Source organism: Agaricus bisporus, assembly GCF_000300575.1.
Source record: "Agaricus bisporus var. bisporus H97 unplaced genomic scaffold AGABI2scaffold_1, whole genome shotgun sequence".
Lineage (NCBI taxonomy): Eukaryota > Fungi > Basidiomycota > Agaricomycetes > Agaricales > Agaricaceae > Agaricus > Agaricus bisporus.
The window spans coordinates 265,089-285,626 of NW_006267344.1; the positions used below are offsets into that span (position 1 = coordinate 265,089).

The window sequence follows — 20,538 nt, forward strand, 5'->3', positions numbered from 1 at the left end:
ATCCTTCAATGATCATATGTCGCTGTTCCATAACCATTTGCAAGTCTGTCGCTCCACATGTTCCCCATGTCTATACCTCTCTAGAATGATTAGCTGTTGCACTTTGGCAAGTACCAAGTCTTCTGTATTGGGCATTTTCTCTTTGCTTGCATCACCTATTTGCAGTTATTACAATGCATTGTCAGTAGACAAAACTCGTGTTAATATATGTATGCATCACTTGCGTCAATTTCTAGCCGCTTCAACTCGATGTTCAATGCCACGATGGAAGAATTGTATTGGCGTATGTCTGTGCGGTGAGATACAATGATTATAATCCTTTGAGCTCAATAGCCCACTCTGACATAGAATCCGTAATATCACCTCTGACTAACTTTTCTTCACTTGGATGGTAGACGACTTGATGTCACATGTGAGTTAACACGTGGGAACGTATTCATGTGACAATGTCCGGTCAATCCCGTGTTCCTTATTGCTTATCGTCGTCGCGCGGCGCATCCCGGTGCTGTGTTATGATGTCGACCAAGGTTCTTGGGTTGGGTCCTACGTTTAGGCGCGCTGCTTTGAACCCCCGACTTGGTGAGTTATGTCGGAGCTATTCTGCGTTGTGATATTATTTACTTGATGCTAGCTCTGAGAAACCAGGTCGTACTGCGCAATGGCATTGGCAGGAGGTATGTTTCTGAATCGAAGCAATAGAGAGTTGGAAATTGATAATTTTGCTTAGGTTGATTCAAACAGAGTCCTTATCTCCCTCAGCAAGCGAAGGAATACTCAACAAACAACGCCTCAGCCGTCCTATGAGTCCTCATCTGACAATCTATCAACCTCAATTGACTTCTGTCGTTTCGATTTTTAACCGATTTGCTGGTGCGGGTCTCGGCGTCCGTATGTATCCTTCCCTCTTTTCTTTACAATTTCAGACTGGACGGTTGGTTGTTATGATTTAGTGCTTTATGGATTTGGTCTTGCCTACCTTGTTGCGCCTACGACTTTTGATAGTGTGCACTTGTTGACGTTTATCCATGAACTCCCGGAAGCTGTCAAGTTGGGTGGGAAACTTATTCTCGCTGCGCCGTTTTCACTTCACTTTTTCAATGGGTTGAGGCATTTGGCCTGGGATGCTGGAAAACGTACGTGCTTTGAATACCTGGTTTTCTCATGCGTTTCTTATGCTGATGGTCTGGGGACAGTGATGAGTTTGAAAGGGGTTTATACAGGTGGATATGTTGTACTTGGAGCAGCTACAGCCTCGACTGTTTATCTAACGTTTTTCTGAGTTGTGCGTAGATGGTCCTTAATTAATGAACATGTGACTGCGGGATATACTTGTCACGAGACTAGATTAGGACACGTCGACAGAATGAGAATCGGGAAACGCTGCTTGTCCCTGCCCTACTTTCGACCCAAATGGCCACGTCCGAGGACGACTCGGTTCTCAAAAAACTCGATGCCGCCGCAGCACCTCTTGCCAAATTCGATGCTTTTCCAAAAGTACCTTCGGCGTTTAAAGCTCGTTCGGAGAGCCGAGGGTTCATGACCATATTTGTCATGCTCGTTGCGTTGCTGTTGATGCTTAACGACATTGGGGAATATATCTGGGGTTGGCCAGAGTTCAAATTTGCGGTTGATCAGGATAATGCGCCGTATATGTTTGTTAATTTGGATATGGTGGTTAATATGCAATGTCGGTGTGAGTGACATTTTGGTTCTTGATGCGAATGATTTTTTGATGGACGTTATTTAACTTACTTTGTCTTTGATAGACTTGAGTGTCGACTTGAGAGATGTCGTTGGTGATCGACTACTTCTGAGTGGTGGACTCCAACGAGACGGTGTCAAGTTCAATATTGGCGAAGCTACTGCTTTAAAGTTCGCATCTACCCAACTTTTCCGTCGCGACTGTATACCAACTAAATATTTTCAGGGAACATTCGAAAGGTCTTTCCGCGAGACAAGCTCTCTCTCAATCAAGAAAATCAAGGGGATTTTTCGATTCACTCCTAAGACGAAACTCTGAACCTAAATTCAAACCGACTTATAACCATGTACCGGATGGCGGTGCTTGTAGGATTTATGGTACTATGCCCGTCAAACGGGTTACTGGTACGTATTTGCTGGTTCGTCTTAGTTTGAAGTGGTCTGCTGACGGTAAAATGCTTTTTATATATTAGCGAACCTTCATATTACTACCGTCGGTCATGGATATTCAAGTTATCAGCATGTCGATCATAACCGTTCGTCCTGTCCTTCACTGAACTTGGTTCTTGTTGGGTTTATGCTCTCCTTTCAGAAATGAATCTCTCACACGTTATCACTGAATTCTCATTCGGTCCCTATTTCCCTGAAATCGTACAGCCTCTTGACGAGTCTTTTGAAGTCACACAAGACCGTGAGTCCTCTCCGAAAATACCCGCTTATATATGTTTAAAAATATATGCATAGATTTTACCGCGTATCAGTATTTCTTGCATGTGGTGCCGACAACTTATATCGCTCCCCGTACCTCTCCTCTACGAACAAACCAGTATAGTGTTACGCATTATACTAGGCAGGTAGAACATAACAAAGGCACTCCCGGTATCTTTTTTAAATTCGATTTGGACCCGTTGAATATCACGATTCATCAAAAGACAACAACGTTGATACAACTATTAATTCGGTACGTTTTTCTGTTTTTTTTTTCTCTATTCTTCGAATAACTTATGTCATTGCTATTATAAAGGTGTGTTGGTGTTATAGGAGGTGTATTCGTATGCATGGGTTACGCCATCCGCGTAACAACACGTGCCGTTGAAGTCGTTGCTGGTTCAGATCAAGATCAAGGTATCGTAGCAGCCGAATCATCCTCCATTAAAACCGGTCTCAGGGCCAAATGGGGTGGTGGAGATTTGCGTTCTAGAAGAACTCAGTCTGGTAGAATGGTTAGACAGGGTAATGGATGGGTTTTGGAAGGGAGCGGCAAGAGTCCGAATTATGGAGCTTCGCCTTTGAATCCGAATACGCCTGGGTTGCCTTCACCTTTTATTTCGACGATGGGCTCGCCACCGATGGGGGCGCAACAGTCGGGACCGCACAGTGGAGTTGGATTAGGATTTCCTACTTCGACGTTTGGTCCAAATCCGACTATCAATGGTGGTAGTCATCAGAGTGGACATATGCGCACTCCTTCGTTGATAGGCGGGCCGCCTCCTAGAACACCTCATAGCCAGTTGCAAGTGAATGGCGCTTCGAATCCTAATAGTCCTTCATTGCCATCGACTATGGGTGGTGAACAACCAGGAACACCTTCGCATGTGGTTTTCCCTCCGACACCTAATCCTGCAAATGGGAATGGGAATGGGATGAATGGAGGGACGTTTGCGATACAACAACGGCAAGAAGATCGGATGAAAAAAGATGATTGAGGAGATGTGTGTTTTTTTTTTCAATTCTTTCTTTTTTTTAATGACGTTTGTATTAAGTAGAAGGTATGCAGTCAGTTTTTATATACCAGATCTTTTTGCTCTTCTATAATGTTATGCCCAGCTGAGACATTGGAACACCGTCTAATATCATGACTCCTGAAGTGATCAACGCCTACGAGCCAACAAGTGCTAGTGAACTCTGAGTCTAGACGAGGCCAATTCTCAGTAAAAGACAGCTTGTTACAGATCCATACTTCTGAATACGCAATCTGCAGCCACAGGGATCGACTAAAAAGAAAGATAGATTTTATACCGCAAGATATCGAGTGCCGTTAGTTGAACGCCTGAAAAGATTGGTAGGTAACTTCTCTTTTATATGGAGCCTTTGGGAAGAATTACTGAGCTATATTCGGTGCGTAAGAGAGTACTGGAGGTTGAGCAGATGAGCCTGGTCGCGGCATAATGTGTCCATCCTGATGATGGATGGTAAGTTTGGACGCCGTACCCAGATCATGAAGAAGCATCCAGGAGGGATGAGGCTTGCGTATGGGCACCTCTAGGGAGTTGCGTCGGTTGGCGAAGGATTTGAAGTACAGAGCCTGGACTAGTACTGAATGGACTGGTAGGGACTACATGTGGCATTTGGTGGGAATGTTTTGAACACCTGTCAGCAACGTGTTTTTAACCGAGATTATCACAACATCATCCAGCCTCTTCCCTGATATTACGGCGTACGCAAAGCCACAATTCAGGCAAACATGGCAACCACACTTCTAGATCTCCCGGACGAGTTGATTTTGCATGTAGCCGAAATGTTGGTGAGCGGGTCTTCTTCTACCGTTTTACGTAGCTAAATCACTAGTAGTTTCGGCTAGATCGGTGTAATCTGCGTCTTCTTGCGAAACGAATGGACGATATAATCTCGCCCACACTCTTCGAAAGATTATGCTTTCGTGAACCGTTCCCAGAAACCTGCGCATCAATTTCTGAGTATATTCATCTGGGAAAAGAGCTAGTCTTCGGCCGTTTCACAAAGACAGTGGATATCATGGTTTCTGACCCACATAGCTTCGACCCGCACATGGCAGGCCTCCAGCTACTGATTGATCTGGCCCCAACTTTGACGAATTTGCAATCCCTTAAGTAGGTATCATTTGATCAGTGGTTCACCGCTGATAACAATATCATAGATGGTCCTATTGGACAACACAACCTTCGGTTTTACCTCTAATAGTTAAAGGACTTGACATCCTAGGATCTGTCCCAGGCCTTAAAGAGTTGATAATCGAGATCGCTGTCTCAGACCCCTCTCCCGGTTTTACTTTCAAACCATTTTCCAATCTATCTTTGGTGTCAGTACACTGGATCCACGAAGGAGATATTACCCAGGATTTCAGCGCTGGCCTCGCGGATCTCTTGGGGCGATGTCCGAACTTGGAAAAGTTTACATTCAGCGTCCCACGACCTTACCACCCTTCCAAAGTTCCTTCGTTCATACATATCTTCTCGTTGCCTTCCACCACATATCTGAAGCTTAGGCACCTCGACCTCACTGGGATTTACGTCTCGGCCGATGACTTTCGCGTCCACCTACATCATTTGCGATCGTTGAAGATACTGCATTTAATGTTCAACCGATGTGCAGATTCCCCCGGGGAGAATGACCAAATCTGTGGGCTTCTCCTCGATAATTCCATATATCTTGATGAGTTCGCCATTGATACGACCCACCCACCCAACGTTCTTAAGTATCTCTCCTCATATTCTGGCCTGGAGCACCTTGAGTTCCAATCTCGGTACCCTGGCGCTGACTCTCCTGAGAGTATTCATCGCTTCTTCTTTCTGGCGCTGCCGCTTCATAGAGCTACGTTACGGGTATTGCACCTTGGGTGGTCTGTCGATACACCTTGGACAAGGGATATTACGCCGGAAGAACTTGCCCAAATCGAGAAGTGTCAGCAACTCACAACAATCTCTTGTTATATTACTGTGGCAGTTGGACGCACGGGACGCACAGATAAATTAATGGTACGTGGCGCCATGGATATGGTCTTCCGATTCTTGTTAACGATGATATCAGGGAAGATGGTTGGAAACCGCCATGAAACTTGCACGATTAGAGCATTTTTGGTTTTATCCTACTTGTTTAATTCATCCGCGTCTTCACACGGGACAGTATTATTACGACAATGACGAGGAATTCAACTTGGAAATGGATGTTTTTGAATTTGCTGTTAAAAAAGTCGAGAAGTTCACGGCTGAGCGTGTAGTCCCGTTTGACAGGATAAAGGTTTTGCCTGCACCTACTTTGGGACCGTGATCATTCATGTTATTGAATAATTTTTATAATTCGATGATACATTATGCTGTTCGCCTGGCATGGTTATCTTTCTTGGAGTGTCATCTTAATTGTTATTGAGCTTCGAATATTCGCTCAAGGTAAAGGCGAAGTTGCTGTAGGTGAAGAGAAGAGGTCTTCTTGACGACCTCCGTATGTTAGTGCCAATGTCCTCGATTTATAGGTTGAGGTTCTTCGGCGTGCATGAGTTCTTGATGCCCCCTGTTTCCAAGAAGAAATTTTAAGCGGTAGAGAAGAGAGCGAAGAGAGTCTTGCGAATCAGAGTTTGATTCGGAGAAGCAGAAAGAAAATCCAACCCAGTGAGTTATGACCTAAAATTGTTGTTATACCCGAGAACGACTCGCCTCGTGCCATTTGTATCTGAATCTAAGATGCTCATACAAATATGTACATTGTACAGACAACATTAAACATGCGTTTTATGAGGCTTCTAAACAGTAACTAACGTCAACCCATGAGTGGAATCGCTGAACTCCTAAGCTGCTCTGCATTTGAAGCGTTTACTCGAAGAAGGGAATCGATTTTGAGTTTTCTTGTATCCATATTTATGGTTTTACGCCTGGAGGTGGGTTCAAGGAAATTGTCATCACGTACCTCGACCAAAATTTCGCAAGAGGTCAAGCAAGGCCATTTCACAGGACAAGATAATTGTTGGCAAATGCGTTGGGAAAATTTCTGGCATTTGGGCATACAGCTTCCAGCATTGGGGTAGATCTGTATCCGTTCATCGACTCTCAAGGAAAATGATGCCAGGTGTGATGGGGATGGTAAACCATGAAGGAAAGACTTTAGATACTCCGTCGCAGATACCAGGGTATTGTTGTTGGCAGAATACCCCATGAAATGGATGCTGAGACGTTGTAATGATTTGAGGTGTACCAGTGCTGACTCTGGGATGAGACGAATTGCATCTACCAAAGCGTGTTATCACCAAAGGGGATGGTACAAGAGAAATAGATTTCTTACAGGGAGAACTAACACGAATCTCAAGCGCCTCTAGCTGGGATCCCGAGAAGATGAGCAAGTTCTCGACAAAAGGAGCCATCGGCGGTGCGAAAATTACGTGCGTCTCAGCATATTCCAAAACAAGGTGAGTGAGTTTCCGAAGTAGAATCTTCGCCAGGTTACGCTGTTGCAGGCAGAATTCAGCCGTTCGTTGGACAGCATTGCCCAACAATACCAAGTGTGTAAGGGAGTTTTGGAAGTTGGGAACGGGCTTCTCAAATTCTGGTGGCGGTATAATGCGCCCAATATGATGGATCGTAAGTTGCAGCCCTTGTAAGAGCATCCAAGATGGAAGAGGTTTGTGAACGGACACCTCTAGGGAGCGGAACGCGTCGCGTCGAAAGACGGTAAGAAACGCGTCTATACTTTTGCGCGATACATCCGTCCACTGAATGCGCGAGTCACAAAATATCATCGACGAAAGGTTGTGAAGGTTACGAAGAAAGTTGGCGAAGTAAGGTGATATGTCATAGAAATCGGACCGAGTGGAGGAGCCTGAGCGAGGAACGACGCGAAGCTCTTCGATGTAGAGAGTCAAGTGGCTATGTTCATCCAGGTCAAGTATATTTTCGTCAAAAGGGTCGAGTTTGACAGACTTGAAGAGGAGCCTTTGGAAGGTCCTCCACCGACGACAGATATAGGATGCCTCGTTGGGACTGATTGCGCCTTGGGCAATGGCAAGGCTGAAGATCTCGTCCAGTAACTCGACGGGAAGACAAGCCATGGGCGAGAAGGTGGGTGACTGGTTGAACTGTCAAATTACGCCCTTGAATTTTTATATGTGCTCGGCCTGGACTGAATGGACTGATAGGGACTACATGTGGCATTTGGTGGGAATGTTTTGAACACCTGTCAGCAACGTGTTTTTAACCGAGATTATCACAACATCATCCAGCCTCTTCCCTGATATTACGGCGTACGCAAAGCCGCAATTCAGGCAAACATGGCAACCACACTTCTAGATCTCCCGGATGAGTTGATTTTTCATGTAGCCGAAATGTTGGTGAGCGGGTCTTCTTCTACTGTTTTACGTAGCTAAATCACTAGTAGTTTCGGCGAGATCGGTGCAATCTGCGTCTTCTTGCGAAACGAATGGACGATATAATCTCGCCCACACTCTTCGAAAGATTACTCTTTCGTGAACCGCTCCCAGAAACTTGCGCATCAATTTCTGAGTATATCCATCTGGGAAAAGAGCTAGTCTTCGGCCGTTTCACAAAGACAGTAGATATCATGGTTTGTGACCCACGTAGCTTCGACCCGCACGTGGCAGGCCTCCAGCTACTGATTGATCTGGCCCCAACTTTGACGAATTTGCATTCCCTTAAGTAGGTATCATTTTGTCAGCGGTGAACCGCTGATAATAATATCATAGATGGTCCTATTGGATAACACAACCTTCGGTTTTACCTCTAATAGTTAAAGGACTTGACATCCTAGGATCTGTCCCAGGCCTTAAAGAGTTGGTAATCGAGATCGCTGTCTCAGATCCCTCTCCCGGTTTTACTTTCAGACCATTTTCCAATCTATCTTCGGTGTCAGTACACTGGATCCACGAAGGAAGTATTGCCCAGGATTTCAGCGCTGGCCTCGCGGATCTCTTGGGGCGATGTCCGAACTTGGAAAAGTTTACATTCAGCGTCCCACGGCCTTACCACCCTTCCAAAGTCCCTTCGTTCACGCATATCTTCTCTGGCATCGGCTCGTTGCCTTCCACCACGTGTCTGAAGCTTAGGCACCTTGACCTCACTGGGATTTACGTTTCGGCCGATGATTTTCGCGTCCACCTACATCATTTGCGATCGTTGAAGATACTGCATTTAATGTTCAACCGGTGTGCAGATTCCCCCGGGGAGAATGACCGGATTTGTAGGCTTCTCCTCGATAACTCCATATATCTTGATGAATTCGCCATTGATACGACCCACCCACCCAACGTTCTTAAGTATCTCTCCTCATATTCTGGCCTGGAGCACCTTGAGTTCCAATCTCGGTACCCTGGAGCCGACTCTCATGAGAATATCCATCGCTTCTTCTCCCTGGTGCTGCCGCTCCATAGAGCTACATTACGGGTATTACGCCTTGGGTGGTCTGTCGAGACACTGTGGACAAGGGATATTCCGCCGGAAGAGCTTGCTCAAATCGAGAAGTGTCAGCAACTCACAAGAATCTCTTGTTATATTACTGTGGCAGTTGGACGCACGGGACGCACAGATAAATTAATGGTAGGTGGCATCATGGGTATGGTCTTCCGACTCTTGTTGACGATGATGTCAGGGGAGATGGTTGGAAACCACCATGAAACTTGCACGATTACAGCATTTTTGGTTTTTTCCTACTTGTTTAATTCAGCCGCGTCTTCACACGGGACACTATTATTATGACAATGAAGAGGAGTTCGATTTGGAAATGGAAGTCAAAAAATTTGCTGTCAACAAAGTCGAGAAGTTCAAGGCTGAGCATGTAGTCCCGTTCGTGATAAAGGCTTTGCCTGCGCCTACTTTGGGACCGTGATCATTCATGTTATTGAATAATTTTTACAACTCGATAATACATTATGTTGTTCGCTTGGCATAATTGTCTTGAATGGAGCGTCATCCTTTCTACCAACACTAAGTTCCTATTTTTATTTGGGATTATGTACCGTTGATTCAACAAGTCCTTTCTTGAATTCCAAGCCTCGAGGTCAAGTTGAATTTGCTATAGATGAAGAGAAAAAGAAATTCTGAGCGGTTGAGAAGAGAGAGTTTTGAGAGCCGTGGAAATCATAAGCAGAAAGATAATCCAATCCCGCGAGTGTATAAGTGTATACAGAAATATCACCTAAGTTGTCGGGCTCGTTTTTACGATGTAGGCCTGCAAGAGCACCGAGAATTAATTAGAGCAGACGGTAGGCTATAGGCCTGAAGCTTGAAGCTTGAAGGCCTGAGGAGTTTGAACTTCGAAGAGGAAGTCAGATGATCACGTGAATGAGAGGAAACGCCTGCCCTGATGTGAGAATCAATGACACGTACGGAGAAACATTAATGGACTTGAATTATCAGTCTTTCAAGATTTAAGGAGCTCACCGTCGTGAACATCAACCATGGTAGGTCGTAAATTTCGGGTCAATATTAGTATTGACCAGTGCCATAGGTTGTTCTGGCAGCATCCATCTGCACAAAAGGGGGGAAACGTATGTAATCCAGACAGGATTTCTTCAATTCCTCTAATCCGTCGTTATCCAGCCGTCATCTCGCGGCAATTCAGGGATATGACTCGAACACGTATCGAGTCTCTCCTCGCTTCCTTCCCGAAACTTATTCCAACAAATACTCAACATACCTCTGTCGAAACTGCTCAAGTTCGATATGTGTACCAACCACTCGAAGATCTCTATATCCTCCTCATCACAAACAAGGCATCAAATATCTTACAGGATATCGATACTTTGCACCTCTTTGCACGTGTCGTATCCGATCTATGTCGGAGCGCAGACGAGAGAGAGATCTTGAAAAATGCTTTCGAGTTGTTGGGAGCCTTTGATGAGATCGTCAGTCTTGGATATAAGGAGAGTGTGAACTTGATGCAGGTGAGGAGTATTTTAGAGATGGAGAGTCATGAGGAGAAGATTCAGGACATTATCGCGAGGGTATGTGCCAGTCTATACTTGCTACTATCTACTCATGCCAATTTTGCGTGTATTACTCAGAACAAAGAAGCTGAAGCTAAAGAAGAACTCAAAAGGCGAGCCAAACAGCTCGAAATGCAACGACGCGAACAGCAACGACGTGCAGCTAGCGGCAGTGGAAGTAGTTACCTTGGTGGTGGTGCTACTGGATATTCGTCTATTCCCCGTTTCGAGACGCCCGAGCCGATCTCGACTTCTCCACGCGTCACCAACACCACTACATCCACCCCCAGCCGACCTCCTGCGTTCAAGGGAAGCGGCATGAAACTCGGCGCGAAAAAGACGAAACAGGCAGAATTGCTGGATGCTCTTGGGGGAGATGTATTGGCTTCTACCGAGCTTGAACTGTCCGCCCCTCCTACACCGGCCGTGGTTGAGGTACCTGTAATGCCAAAGGCTAATGATGGAAGAGGAAGTTTACCAGAAGTTGAGAAAGAAGAGTAAGTGCCTGTATTATCCGTCAGACGAGCGAATGAGCTGAATGATGCTGTTAGTATCCATATCGTGATCAAAGAGCAATTGTCGCTGTCGCTACTCCACGATGGCGGTGTTCAATCGATGGAAGTAAAAGGAGACATGAACCTCCTTATAGCCGACCCAGCCATGTCGCAGATTCGGATCGCTCTTGCCCCGTCGACATCAAATTTCGGTGGCAAAAGTCTACAGTTCAAACAACATCCCAACGTTGCCAAATTCGGTCCTGGTCAGGAGCGCATCATCGCTCTCAAAGACACCTCGCGTTCTTTCCCCGTTAATCAAAGTCTGGCAGTGTTGAGATGGAGATACTCTGGCACAGATGAGAGCAACGTGCCTTTGTCCAGTAAGCTTTTCCCCAGCCAGCTGTCATTTATGTTTGTTTGACAAGTGCTGTCAGTCAACTGCTGGCCGACGGCATCTCATGATGGAACAGTTGAGGTTAGCATCGAGTATGAACTGGAGCATATTGAGAATATCACACTCTACGATACGGTCATTTCCATTCCCCTTCCGTACGTATTTATCATTAAGAGTCAATCTGATAACGATGCTAAACTTATGTGATAGTGATGGTTCATACCCAACTGTTACATCTCATTCGGGTGAATGGTCACTAGATTCGTCTTCACATTCGATATCGTGGACAATTCCTATGATCAGCTTTCATGACGAGAGCCAGTCTGGCTCACTGGTATTTTCTGTTGGAGGAGATGATACAGGAGCGTTTTTCCCTGTTTTGGTGAACTTTACAGCCAAAGGAAGTCTCGCTGGTATTGAGGTCGCTTCCGTAACACATGTCGAAGGAGGTGATGAGGCAGTGTTTTCCGTTGATTCCTACATTACTACAGAAGAATTCCTGGTTGTATAGAATTTACTGGTTTCTTTTCTTGATATGTCAGATGATTGATTACAACAGCACAAAGGGGAAAATGACGTGAGAGTTTCATTTTCTACGCGGAACAACCTTCAACAAACCTTCAACAACGCGCTTTGTAGTAGTATACCTTGATTATCTATTACCTTTTCTTCCACTACTCTCCGCGTCGCCTCTCTTATCATGCGGAATTATCCTCATCTCGCCGCCTTTTCGCGCCTCCCGACTGAAGTGGTAGATGAAATTGCGAAGTATGTGGCAGTGTGTGAGCTGAAAGCACTTTGCCTGGTGTCGAAGCAGACTGGAGATGTGGCGACGAGAAGATTGTATCATACGATTTGTTTGACGGAGTCGAAAGGTTCGGTGGGGTGTTTACAGACTTTGGTTATGAGGAAGGATGTGGCGAGGTGTGTGAGAAGGTTGACGATGTACGTCTTTTGACTATCTTTCACGAGTTGATTCTGACTGCAAAATTTTGCTTTACTTTCTTCATCATGGCGCTCTCTCTCCGGTACACTCGGCATCGCACTCCTCTCCATCTTCTTTGGCGCCACCGGGAACCAAACTGTCAATCATAATCTTTCTGGGTAATAATAAGACAATCCCCATGTCGTAAACTTCTTCTAGGGAACTTTTACAAACTGGCAGTGGACGCGCTTCGACAAATGGTCAATCTCACGGGACTGGATATTTCTGAAATGGGACGCCATCTTACATCTCTCCTGGTCGACGTACCCTTCCCTCGGCTTGTCGAACTCAAAATACCCCAGTCGTCTAAACTTATGCCCTTTCTCCATACGCATGGGAAGAATCTGAAAGTTATCATCATCCAAACTGGTATTCCGGACTCCGAGACGGGGGACAATAATAACAATAATAACAATCCGTCATCGTCATCAAAACCCTCCATCGGAACTATATTCCAACAAATCGAAACACCAGAATTAATGACCTATATTGGTCCTTGTGATATTATTCCATATGTACTTCCTGGAAGCCAGGTGCAATTTTTAACTGTAAGTTGGGATCCTAGATTGAAAAGATCAGAATTGGAGAAGATTACGCAAAGTCTCAAAATGTCGAAGAAGGGTATCACTGGGATGGATAATTTGGTCGCGGGGTGGAACCATTCGCATTTGTTGGAGATTATAGCGGAGAATGTACCGAGTATCGAGATGTTGGGAGTGAAGATTGTTTGTCCAGCGATGAATAAAGAGACTATTGACGTACGTCATTTCCTGCTTTCTACTTGTATATGAAGCAGGCGTTGATGCATATGTATATCTTACAGGAATATTTGTTTTCAATTGAAGAAAGCTTGGGCAAAATGCAATGTTTACGAATGCTATCTTTGATGGTGCTGTTTCAACCGCATAAATATCGGTTACAAGATTTGGACAGCGAACACGATTTTATCAAACAATTGGGATCATCCATTGCAACTCTGACCGCTTGCACTCTGCCTAGTACGTGGGCTAAATCTGACATTTTCGTCTGTTAATTATCTCATTTTTACCCCATTTACAATATGACGTATTTTAGGTACAACCAGGTGGAAGAGATTCGGGGAACAATATTGGTTTCCCATCATAGACGTGGATTCTGATCCGCTTCAGGGGGTGAAAATGCAATGGTTTTTCAAGGCATTCGCGAATGGGTTGTACCCGTCTGAATTATTCACCAAGGTATCGGGTGGGATTGAGTATGAAGTGTTTGAGGAGTTGATGCCGTTGAGATTGCTCTGGGATATGGACGAGGATGAGGATGAGGACTATGAGACGACAGACGAAGATGAGGATGAGGATGAGGATGAGGATGAGGATGAGGATTTGACGTTTGAGGGTCAAGGTGAAGAGGAGTGATCATGTTGAGTAGTGACTTTCCGATGAATTCTGGAAAACCCAACTTCGAGTAAACCTTCATTGTATTGGAACTCCGCAGGTCTAGGCCATATTCCGTGGGTGGTTGATAGGTTTGCCCGGCAGAGACGCCTTCTAGTTTTATCCTTGATGATTAGTTTCATGTAGTGGCACTAATTTCATGGGCGACCGCGGGTTGACATCGCCGTTTCCGTCCTTGGTTCTTCCCACCCAAGCCCTAGGCCATGATACTCCCTTGATAGCGTCCAGCAGAACATATCGAGCGTGTTTGCGATCGCCACAAACCGGGGCGAAGTGAGGGTCAATAGTACAATTAAGTACTAAATCAATCGGTCATTTCGGCAAGATCACAGGCAGCTAACTAACTTTGTAACAATTCAAATACCCCAACCCTTTTTCTACTCCTTCCGCTTTTCTCGACGCTTAACGACTTCGACTCCGAACTCTCACGTTCTTTCCAACTTTACTGATGTCCGAGTTCAAGCTTGTCGACCCGAAAGGATGGACGTATGATCTCCATTCTGTATGTGTCCTCCTTTTATACCGTGGCATCATGATTTCTGACACCGACCCTCTCCTGTTTGACATTGCCTACGTCTCGTCTCTAGGTCTATTCTGCCTACCTTGGCTATTTTCAAGTTCATAACATTCCATGGTGTGTGGAGCGAGAGCCAGCTATTTTCTTGCACAGGCTCCACGTTGTGCAACCCCATTGGTGCCGATTTAGAGACGCTGATCGTCCGTTTTAAGGTTCGAAAGGACATGGGGGCATTTATTCACGTCGTTTGAAGAGTTTTTGGCCTTCTCATGGCCTGTTATTACAGTCACAGATGCTCATACTGGCAGAGCTCATATCGTGACGAGGTTGAATTCGATCGGCGCCTTTTTGAAAATGATAAAGACGAGGTGAGCCTTCGCTCCGAAATTGAACTCTCATTATGAGCATTGACAACGACTCCTCTATTACCCCTTATATCCCTTTTCGTGTCGCCAACCCTTCCCTCTCATGATCTAGATTCGGCGAAACCTTACCTCAAGCGCCTAATATCCTTCAAGTAACACCTTTCGAAAGCAGCACCCGGCATTTACGCAATATCTCCGATTATGCATCCTACAAAAAGCTCTATTCAACTTTACCTGCCGCTGTCTTCGCAGCTCAACGTACACGAGTGCGTACAGGTGACGCGAGGACGATCAAAGGCTTATGGGCAAATCGGGATAAATCGTATTTGGTTCTAAGTTTTGTGTGGAGTGAGAGGAATGAGAAGAGTTGTCTGGAATTCGGATATGCTGCTGTCAGGTGTGGACATATGGAAGCGTGAGTCGTTGGTTCTCTTCTTCTTTATCTTTTGCCTCTGTGGCTTGGTTCGGCCTTCTTGCTCACTTATCTTTTCCGGTTGGTGACGTAGGTCAGGGCATTGGCCACCAACACCTGATTCGAATTACAGGTGAGTACGCTTCTAAGACAATGTTGCGTACCAGCCGTCTACAGCTCTCTTTCTGACAATGGTACGATACAGAAAAGGGCATTACATCGTTGAAGAATATGTCGATAAAGTATTTAACAAACATCCACCAAATCATCCTTGGCAGGCGAGTAAATATTTCATCCTGGAAATAGCGCATCTTTCTGAACTTTGATGAACAGTACGCTGTAAGTTGCGCTCCACTATATCCATAAATAAATTTCACCTCATTGGGTCCGAACTTTCACCTTTTTTCCTGCTTCGTCGATCCGCTTTCATTCCGCCTTGATTCTATCCCACAGTTTGGCGAGAGCCAGTTAACGCCGAAGAACAAACTACCTCAGATTGTGCAAGCCGTGATAAGGTAAGATTTCCGCGCTGTATCGCCGTTCCAACTTGGCATTGTTGTCCCAAAAAAAAAATGTTGGGGGTTGGTGGTATCATGAGGTACCGGCTTGTGGTTTATCCCGCCTAAGGGGGCAGATATGGGCGGCTTCTTGACCTTCCAAAATCCCAGTTCCGGTTGATTGATTTGTTTCCCGTCCCGTGAACAGTAGTCTGAAGAGTCCCGAGTCGGAAACTAATTCAAACGATATCGTGCTCGTCGGAATCGGAATGCATGCGCTCTTGGGTCGACTGGAAGAGATGAAGATCAGTAAGTACTTTACTCCCTTTAGTTCCGCCCACCCTCTGTCTGCTCTTTCATATCATTCGTATTTTTATTCACACCCCAAAACTTGCCGCCGGTATTGGATCAAAGTGATTAATTCGCTTTTTTCTTCTTCTTTTGGATAGAAATACCCCATAACGTACTCATGATCGATATTGCAAATTTCGAAAAATCGCTATACACAAATGGCGAACGTGGCGTCATGATAGATCCGAAAACTGAAAAACCAAGATCGCAGGGCTCGACTCTTTCTCTTGATAGCCTTTTGCGTTCTTTCCAACAGCCTTCGAATCGTCCACAACAACAACAAAGACCAAACTTGAAATCAAACCCCAAATCTAATAACTCCTCATCGAGTGGAAGTAGCCCATTGTCGTCACCACCCGCACCACATCAAACATCCAATGGCGTCAATAGCACCAATCCCGGTTCACATCTACCATTCCCACTCCAACCAGTGGTGATACCACAGTGCACACTTGCTAACGCAGGCAACGAAGCTTTCATGGCATTATTCGCGTTACAGATGCTGCTAGAGCCGGTTTCGACTCGCCCACCCACCAAAAAAGCTAAAATGCCGGTGCCGCTGTCTATGGCGAATTTGAACGCAATGAATGGCGGTATACCTATGATGGGAGGTATGAATATGATGAATATGGGGTCACCAGCAATGGTATCAAGTGGTATGCCTGGCATGCCACAGATGTCGATGTCGATGTATCATCGTATGGGCCCCCCAAATCCTATGCCTATGTCTGGTATACCTGGAATGCCCCCAACTGTAGGAGTCAATGGCCTAATAGGACCTATGCCACTATCAATGAACACTACGGGGAGTAATAACAGTGGGAGAGAACGCCGGCAATCGTCGTTTTCGCCGTATGATCTCAGTGGGGAGTTTGGTGAGATGCAGTTGTCGGTGAAGAGAGCTCGCTCAAGTGCTCCCGTTTTACCTGGTGATGAGGGCTTTAATTCACCATCTTCGGGACAAGACCGTGGAAGAGATGAGCATCCCGCCGTTGGCAAAAATCAAACTGTATCTACAGCCCGGCCATCTTTTCTAAGCGTAGAGCAACAGCGACTTAGGAGACACAGTGATTACGCTTTGAGATAAGGTGACTTTTTTTTCTTCCATATTTCTGAAACCAAGCAAGGACTGTGCATCCCAACTTTCTCATGGTTATTTTTCTTTTTTTCTTTTCTTTTCTTTTCTTTTCTCTTTTTTTTGTTGATATGAACTGTTTTTCGGACTGATTCCTACTTCTCCATTTCAAATTCTTTCCCTTGCTTGCACAATTTTTACCGTATGGACAGGTTTCAAGGTTTCCTCATTCAGATAGACTTCATTCTCATCATACCGGATCTTTCTCGTTCCCTTTTTGTTCTTTTGATTGACAATCAAATCTCGTACTCTTACCCCGCTTATGGACTGCACTAATGTAGTGGAACCTACTTAATATGTACTTTTCGAGGGGAGGACAATGTGTTTATCCGATAATCATTCATTATAAGCTTGGTATTACACCGAGCGAGGCCGACGCTGGAAACACGTTTGCCATCCCCTCAGAGACGTTTAACCTTAAAACCTCAGGCCCGTGTTATTACAAACGACTCGGCAAACATCTTAGCGCATATAGATGAGCATGTTGAGTGTCAGGAACGAGCATGTTCAAACCGAACTCATCACCCACTTATGAAAGACTCCTCTACCACCGGTACCGCTTTAAAGAATACCCCCATAAATAATTCTATGACTTCCTCTGTTGTAACCGAATGCCGGGAACGTCATTTCCTGTAGGCCCAGATGCCCAGTTCGCAAGTTGTTGTATATTCAACGACTTACCATTAGAGGTGATATTATCTCGAGCTGATAGCATTGACCTCGGTATTTTGTCCATTCCGGATGGGTTGTTCGGCTGGCCTGAGAGACACAAAAGGTAAAATGGTTCAAACGCTGTGGTTCAGTGCATGATCGGTCTATTTTTAGCATCGAAGATAGGTAGACCACTTGTACGTTGTATGCTGCTGCGTGCTATTTATTGATAGAAATAGATATTCGCTCATTGGAATGTCATAGCCTTCTCTTCTAGGAAAAAAAAGAAGCGAGGGAAGGTGTTTGTAAAACGAAATTCATTTGGGATGCCGCGAGGCTCGGGTGTTGAATATCACTTCAAATGACTTGATTCGAGAAACCTTTGGAATCTTCTCATCGCTTTCTCGACATTGTTTGACCGTGCTTGAGTATCCAATTAGCACTCTCCCTTTCGTTTGATATTGCTAAGGGTTCCGATCGCCCTCCCGCACCATAACATCAAAAAACTTCGTTGTTTCAAGGGAGTCGAACGAAGTCGAACGATTGACGTAAATCATAAAAATAGATCGAGAGAATGAGAGTGGCTGTTAGTATTACAACGAACAACCACAAACTGAAGTGACTGCCAAGATAAGGTAAAGTCGGCCACGATGAATGACCGGATGATTGGTAGCTGATCGATGTGATCCCAAGCCTATGATTGGCGAGCAAAGCATGTTTGTTCGTTCTCATTCTCGTCTCTCCGGGTAACGATCGGTCATGAGTTGTTTCTCACCTTCTCCACAACTTGCGGAGACTAAGAGGACTTCCACATCTTATCATCAAAAAGACCTCAGATCGGCCCACTGTCCCGACTTCAATAAAACGTTTTGATAGCCCGAGTCCGGGTGTATTCCGTAGGATACTTTGTTTAATTGTTTCTCGATCGTTAAGTTAGCGGGAAATGCGAAATCATGCAATCAAGAAGGATGAAAGTCAAGCCGTGAAGATGACCGTGAGTGAAGAAAATGCATTTGACCAACTCAATATGGATCCATACACACACCGAAAGTATCAACAGCTGATCAAAAATCCAAGTGGGATAGAAGGCAACGAATCAGGGAAGGCGTTGAAGAAGTGTAGTTAAGCCATATGCTGATTTCCCCACCATCAACATCGGGAATGTACGGTAGAAACTGCCCGCGAGGTACGTGGAAGTTCGGAAGCAGCGAAGTAGTCCTGGAAATCATAAGAAGTCACAAACAACATGAAACACATTGCGATCATTGGACAGTTCAAGAGATTTCATGGCTTTGGGCTGGCTTGTTTATTACTTCGTACAATGATGCATTATTTCGTTTTCGGAAGCAATGCACCGACTCATGGTGAAACGAGGCGTTACATGAGGAGTTCTGGCTTAGAATCGGATTCCACTTCTTGCAAGACACAATATTAATCGGTCCGTAGCTCTGATTGAATGCAGCTCATCCCAGCGTTGGGACTAAATGTGACAACCGATGCACTGGATTGAAACTGAAGAAGCCATGTGTCACTTATGAAGGATGGGCATAAACGCAGCTAAACTTGCGTCAAAAGAGAGCAAGTATGGGGAGTTCAACCTTCGAAAACAGGCTCTACAATTCTGATGGACGCGGGGGAGGTGCATCCCCCTACGCCTAATGCAGCGTCATTGACATGCATGACTGGACGTGTACGGCAACGAGGCCGCAAGAATAGATAAACTTGCGGTGGCGTGCTTTGCTTCGAAGCTCCAGAGGAAGACATACAGCTCCAAAGGTTCCCTTCAAAGGTTTCTAGACGTGCCACTCATGTAGCAAACACTTCGAAAGTCAAGTACAAAATCACCACCCTAAATTTGAGCTCATCGGTCACATACATCTCGGAGGTTTCTTCGTAGAAGTTCTGATGGCTTAGGTGTGTGAACCAGACGAGAACAAACGATTTGACATTGAGGGGAGATAAATATTCCAGGAGCAGACTGCCATCTGCTCACTGACAGGTCGAAAGCGTCAATCCACCGTTACACCTTTAGATCGTAGGTCATTTTTAGCTTTCGAGATTTCCTGGAATATTGAATGTGAGCGTGTTAATTGATAGGCGGAATCGGATATGAAGGTGGCGGGCCAGAAAAATGGATATTAGAACCAGACGGTGCGCCAAAAAAGAGGCATCAATGCAAGGTAGATGTGCCGAGCAGATCTAATGAAGAGAAAACAACAGCATCCGGTATGAACACGAAGTACAAGGTCCGCAGCCATGTAGATGAAGTACCATGAGGAAGGTCCCGTGCGTTCAGCCAATGATGTTCATGTACATCGTTGATCAGGAAATAATTCAAGGGAGAATGAAAAAAAGGGAACCAAGACAGAAGCTTCACTTTCCGAGACATGAATTGAAACGAGAGATGATAGATACAAGGTGACAACGACACATCTAGCGTGCCATGAGATGATTATAACTCACCCCTAGGAGTTCAGTGTATGCATCTGGACAATCTCTGAATGTATATAAACCCCAACCGAGCGACCATAGCGAGTATGAGCCAAATGAGACCAGAAGCCACCAGGGAAGCTATTTTGAAGATGACCACCAAAAGCGGAAGTCAGAACCGGGCCACGCAGGTCGGTAGCGAAATTTTCCAATATCGGAAGACAGTTTCAAGGATGAAAGAAAGAATGTAAGCATGGAAGTTAACGGTTCAGAACGGAAATGTACGAACAACGGGGAGCAACAGCTCTGAAATATTCGGATCCACCAGCGGTACCGAAATGAGTTGGAAGAAAGCAAGGAAATAGAGAATTGCGGCAACGCTTGCATAGAGTAGGACGCGGTGGGCGCGAGCCATTTGGTCGTCGAAGTAGGAACTGAAGATGTGAAAATGACGACGCGCCTGGATCAGAAACGTGGCGATCGCATC

General features: G+C 45.3%; 9 protein-coding genes across 9 annotated transcripts; 8 read left to right on the plus strand and 1 right to left on the minus strand.

The window, feature by feature from the left end:
* The first annotated feature begins 468 nt into the window (after nt 1-468).
* Nucleotides 469-1,341, plus strand: SDH3 (succinate dehydrogenase cytochrome b subunit precursor). The gene is made up of 5 exons (XM_006453798.1): nt 469-579; nt 632-674; nt 728-888; nt 951-1,133; nt 1,194-1,341. Exons 1-5 carry the CDS (start codon nt 513-515, stop codon nt 1,277-1,279), a joined length of 540 nt encoding a protein of 179 aa, XP_006453861.1. The 5' UTR covers nt 469-512; the 3' UTR covers nt 1,280-1,341.
* Nucleotides 1,342-1,410: 69 nt separating this feature from the next.
* On the plus strand, nt 1,411-3,407 carry AGABI2DRAFT_113626 (hypothetical protein; the record flags this gene model as incomplete). Its single annotated transcript, XM_006453799.1, has 7 exons — nt 1,411-1,693; nt 1,767-1,872; nt 1,928-2,106; nt 2,175-2,237; nt 2,294-2,392; nt 2,446-2,662; nt 2,726-3,407. 7 exons carry the CDS (start codon nt 1,411-1,413, stop codon nt 3,405-3,407), a joined length of 1,629 nt encoding a protein of 542 aa, XP_006453862.1.
* Nucleotides 3,408-4,165: 758 nt separating this feature from the next.
* AGABI2DRAFT_175624 (hypothetical protein) lies at nt 4,166-5,727 on the plus strand (the record flags this gene model as incomplete). The annotated part of the gene is made up of 4 exons (XM_006453800.1): nt 4,166-4,225; nt 4,399-4,550; nt 4,598-5,435; nt 5,584-5,727. 4 exons carry the CDS (start codon nt 4,166-4,168, stop codon nt 5,725-5,727), a joined length of 1,194 nt encoding a protein of 397 aa, XP_006453863.1.
* A 1,260-nt stretch (nt 5,728-6,987) lies between these two features.
* On the plus strand, nt 6,988-7,510 carry AGABI2DRAFT_189211 (hypothetical protein). Its single transcript, XM_006453801.1, has one exon. The coding sequence runs from the start codon at nt 7,316-7,318 to the stop codon at nt 7,472-7,474; it is 159 nt and encodes a 52-aa protein (XP_006453864.1). The 5' UTR covers nt 6,988-7,315; the 3' UTR covers nt 7,475-7,510.
* A 2,310-nt stretch (nt 7,511-9,820) lies between these two features.
* Nucleotides 9,821-11,833, plus strand: AGABI2DRAFT_189212 (hypothetical protein). Its single transcript, XM_006453802.1, has 7 exons — nt 9,821-9,859; nt 9,907-9,946; nt 9,999-10,402; nt 10,463-10,881; nt 10,936-11,261; nt 11,316-11,430; nt 11,486-11,833. Exons 1-7 carry the CDS (start codon nt 9,857-9,859, stop codon nt 11,784-11,786), a joined length of 1,608 nt encoding a protein of 535 aa, XP_006453865.1. The 5' UTR covers nt 9,821-9,856; the 3' UTR covers nt 11,787-11,833.
* A 120-nt stretch (nt 11,834-11,953) lies between these two features.
* Nucleotides 11,954-12,522, plus strand: AGABI2DRAFT_189213 (hypothetical protein; the record flags this gene model as incomplete). Its single annotated transcript, XM_006453803.1, has 2 exons — nt 11,954-12,220; nt 12,391-12,522. Coding segments are annotated over exons 1-2 (375 nt in total), but the record flags the coding sequence as incomplete, so codon positions are not given.
* A 740-nt stretch (nt 12,523-13,262) lies between these two features.
* On the plus strand, nt 13,263-14,068 carry AGABI2DRAFT_189214 (hypothetical protein). The gene has a single exon (XM_006453804.1). The coding sequence runs from the start codon at nt 13,418-13,420 to the stop codon at nt 13,652-13,654; it is 237 nt and encodes a 78-aa protein (XP_006453867.1). The 5' UTR covers nt 13,263-13,417; the 3' UTR covers nt 13,655-14,068.
* Nucleotides 14,069-14,141: 73 nt separating this feature from the next.
* Nucleotides 14,142-16,937, plus strand: AGABI2DRAFT_175627 (hypothetical protein; the record flags this gene model as incomplete). The annotated part of the gene is made up of 10 exons (XM_006453805.1): nt 14,142-14,195; nt 14,281-14,327; nt 14,423-14,578; nt 14,688-14,990; nt 15,082-15,120; nt 15,193-15,265; nt 15,321-15,326; nt 15,441-15,502; nt 15,693-15,793; nt 15,934-16,937. The coding sequence occupies 10 exons, from the start codon at nt 14,142-14,144 to the stop codon at nt 16,920-16,922; spliced, it is 1,830 nt and encodes a 609-aa protein (XP_006453868.1). The 3' UTR covers nt 16,923-16,937.
* Nucleotides 16,938-19,518: 2,581 nt separating this feature from the next.
* On the minus strand, nt 19,519-20,536 carry AGABI2DRAFT_189216 (hypothetical protein). The gene is made up of 3 exons (XM_006453806.1): nt 20,341-20,536; nt 20,085-20,192; nt 19,519-19,684 (listed from the first exon to the last, which is right to left on the minus strand). The coding sequence occupies exons 1-3, from the start codon at nt 20,464-20,466 to the stop codon at nt 19,631-19,633; spliced, it is 288 nt and encodes a 95-aa protein (XP_006453869.1). The 5' UTR covers nt 20,467-20,536; the 3' UTR covers nt 19,519-19,630.
* Between the last annotated feature and the right edge of the window lie 2 nt (nt 20,537-20,538).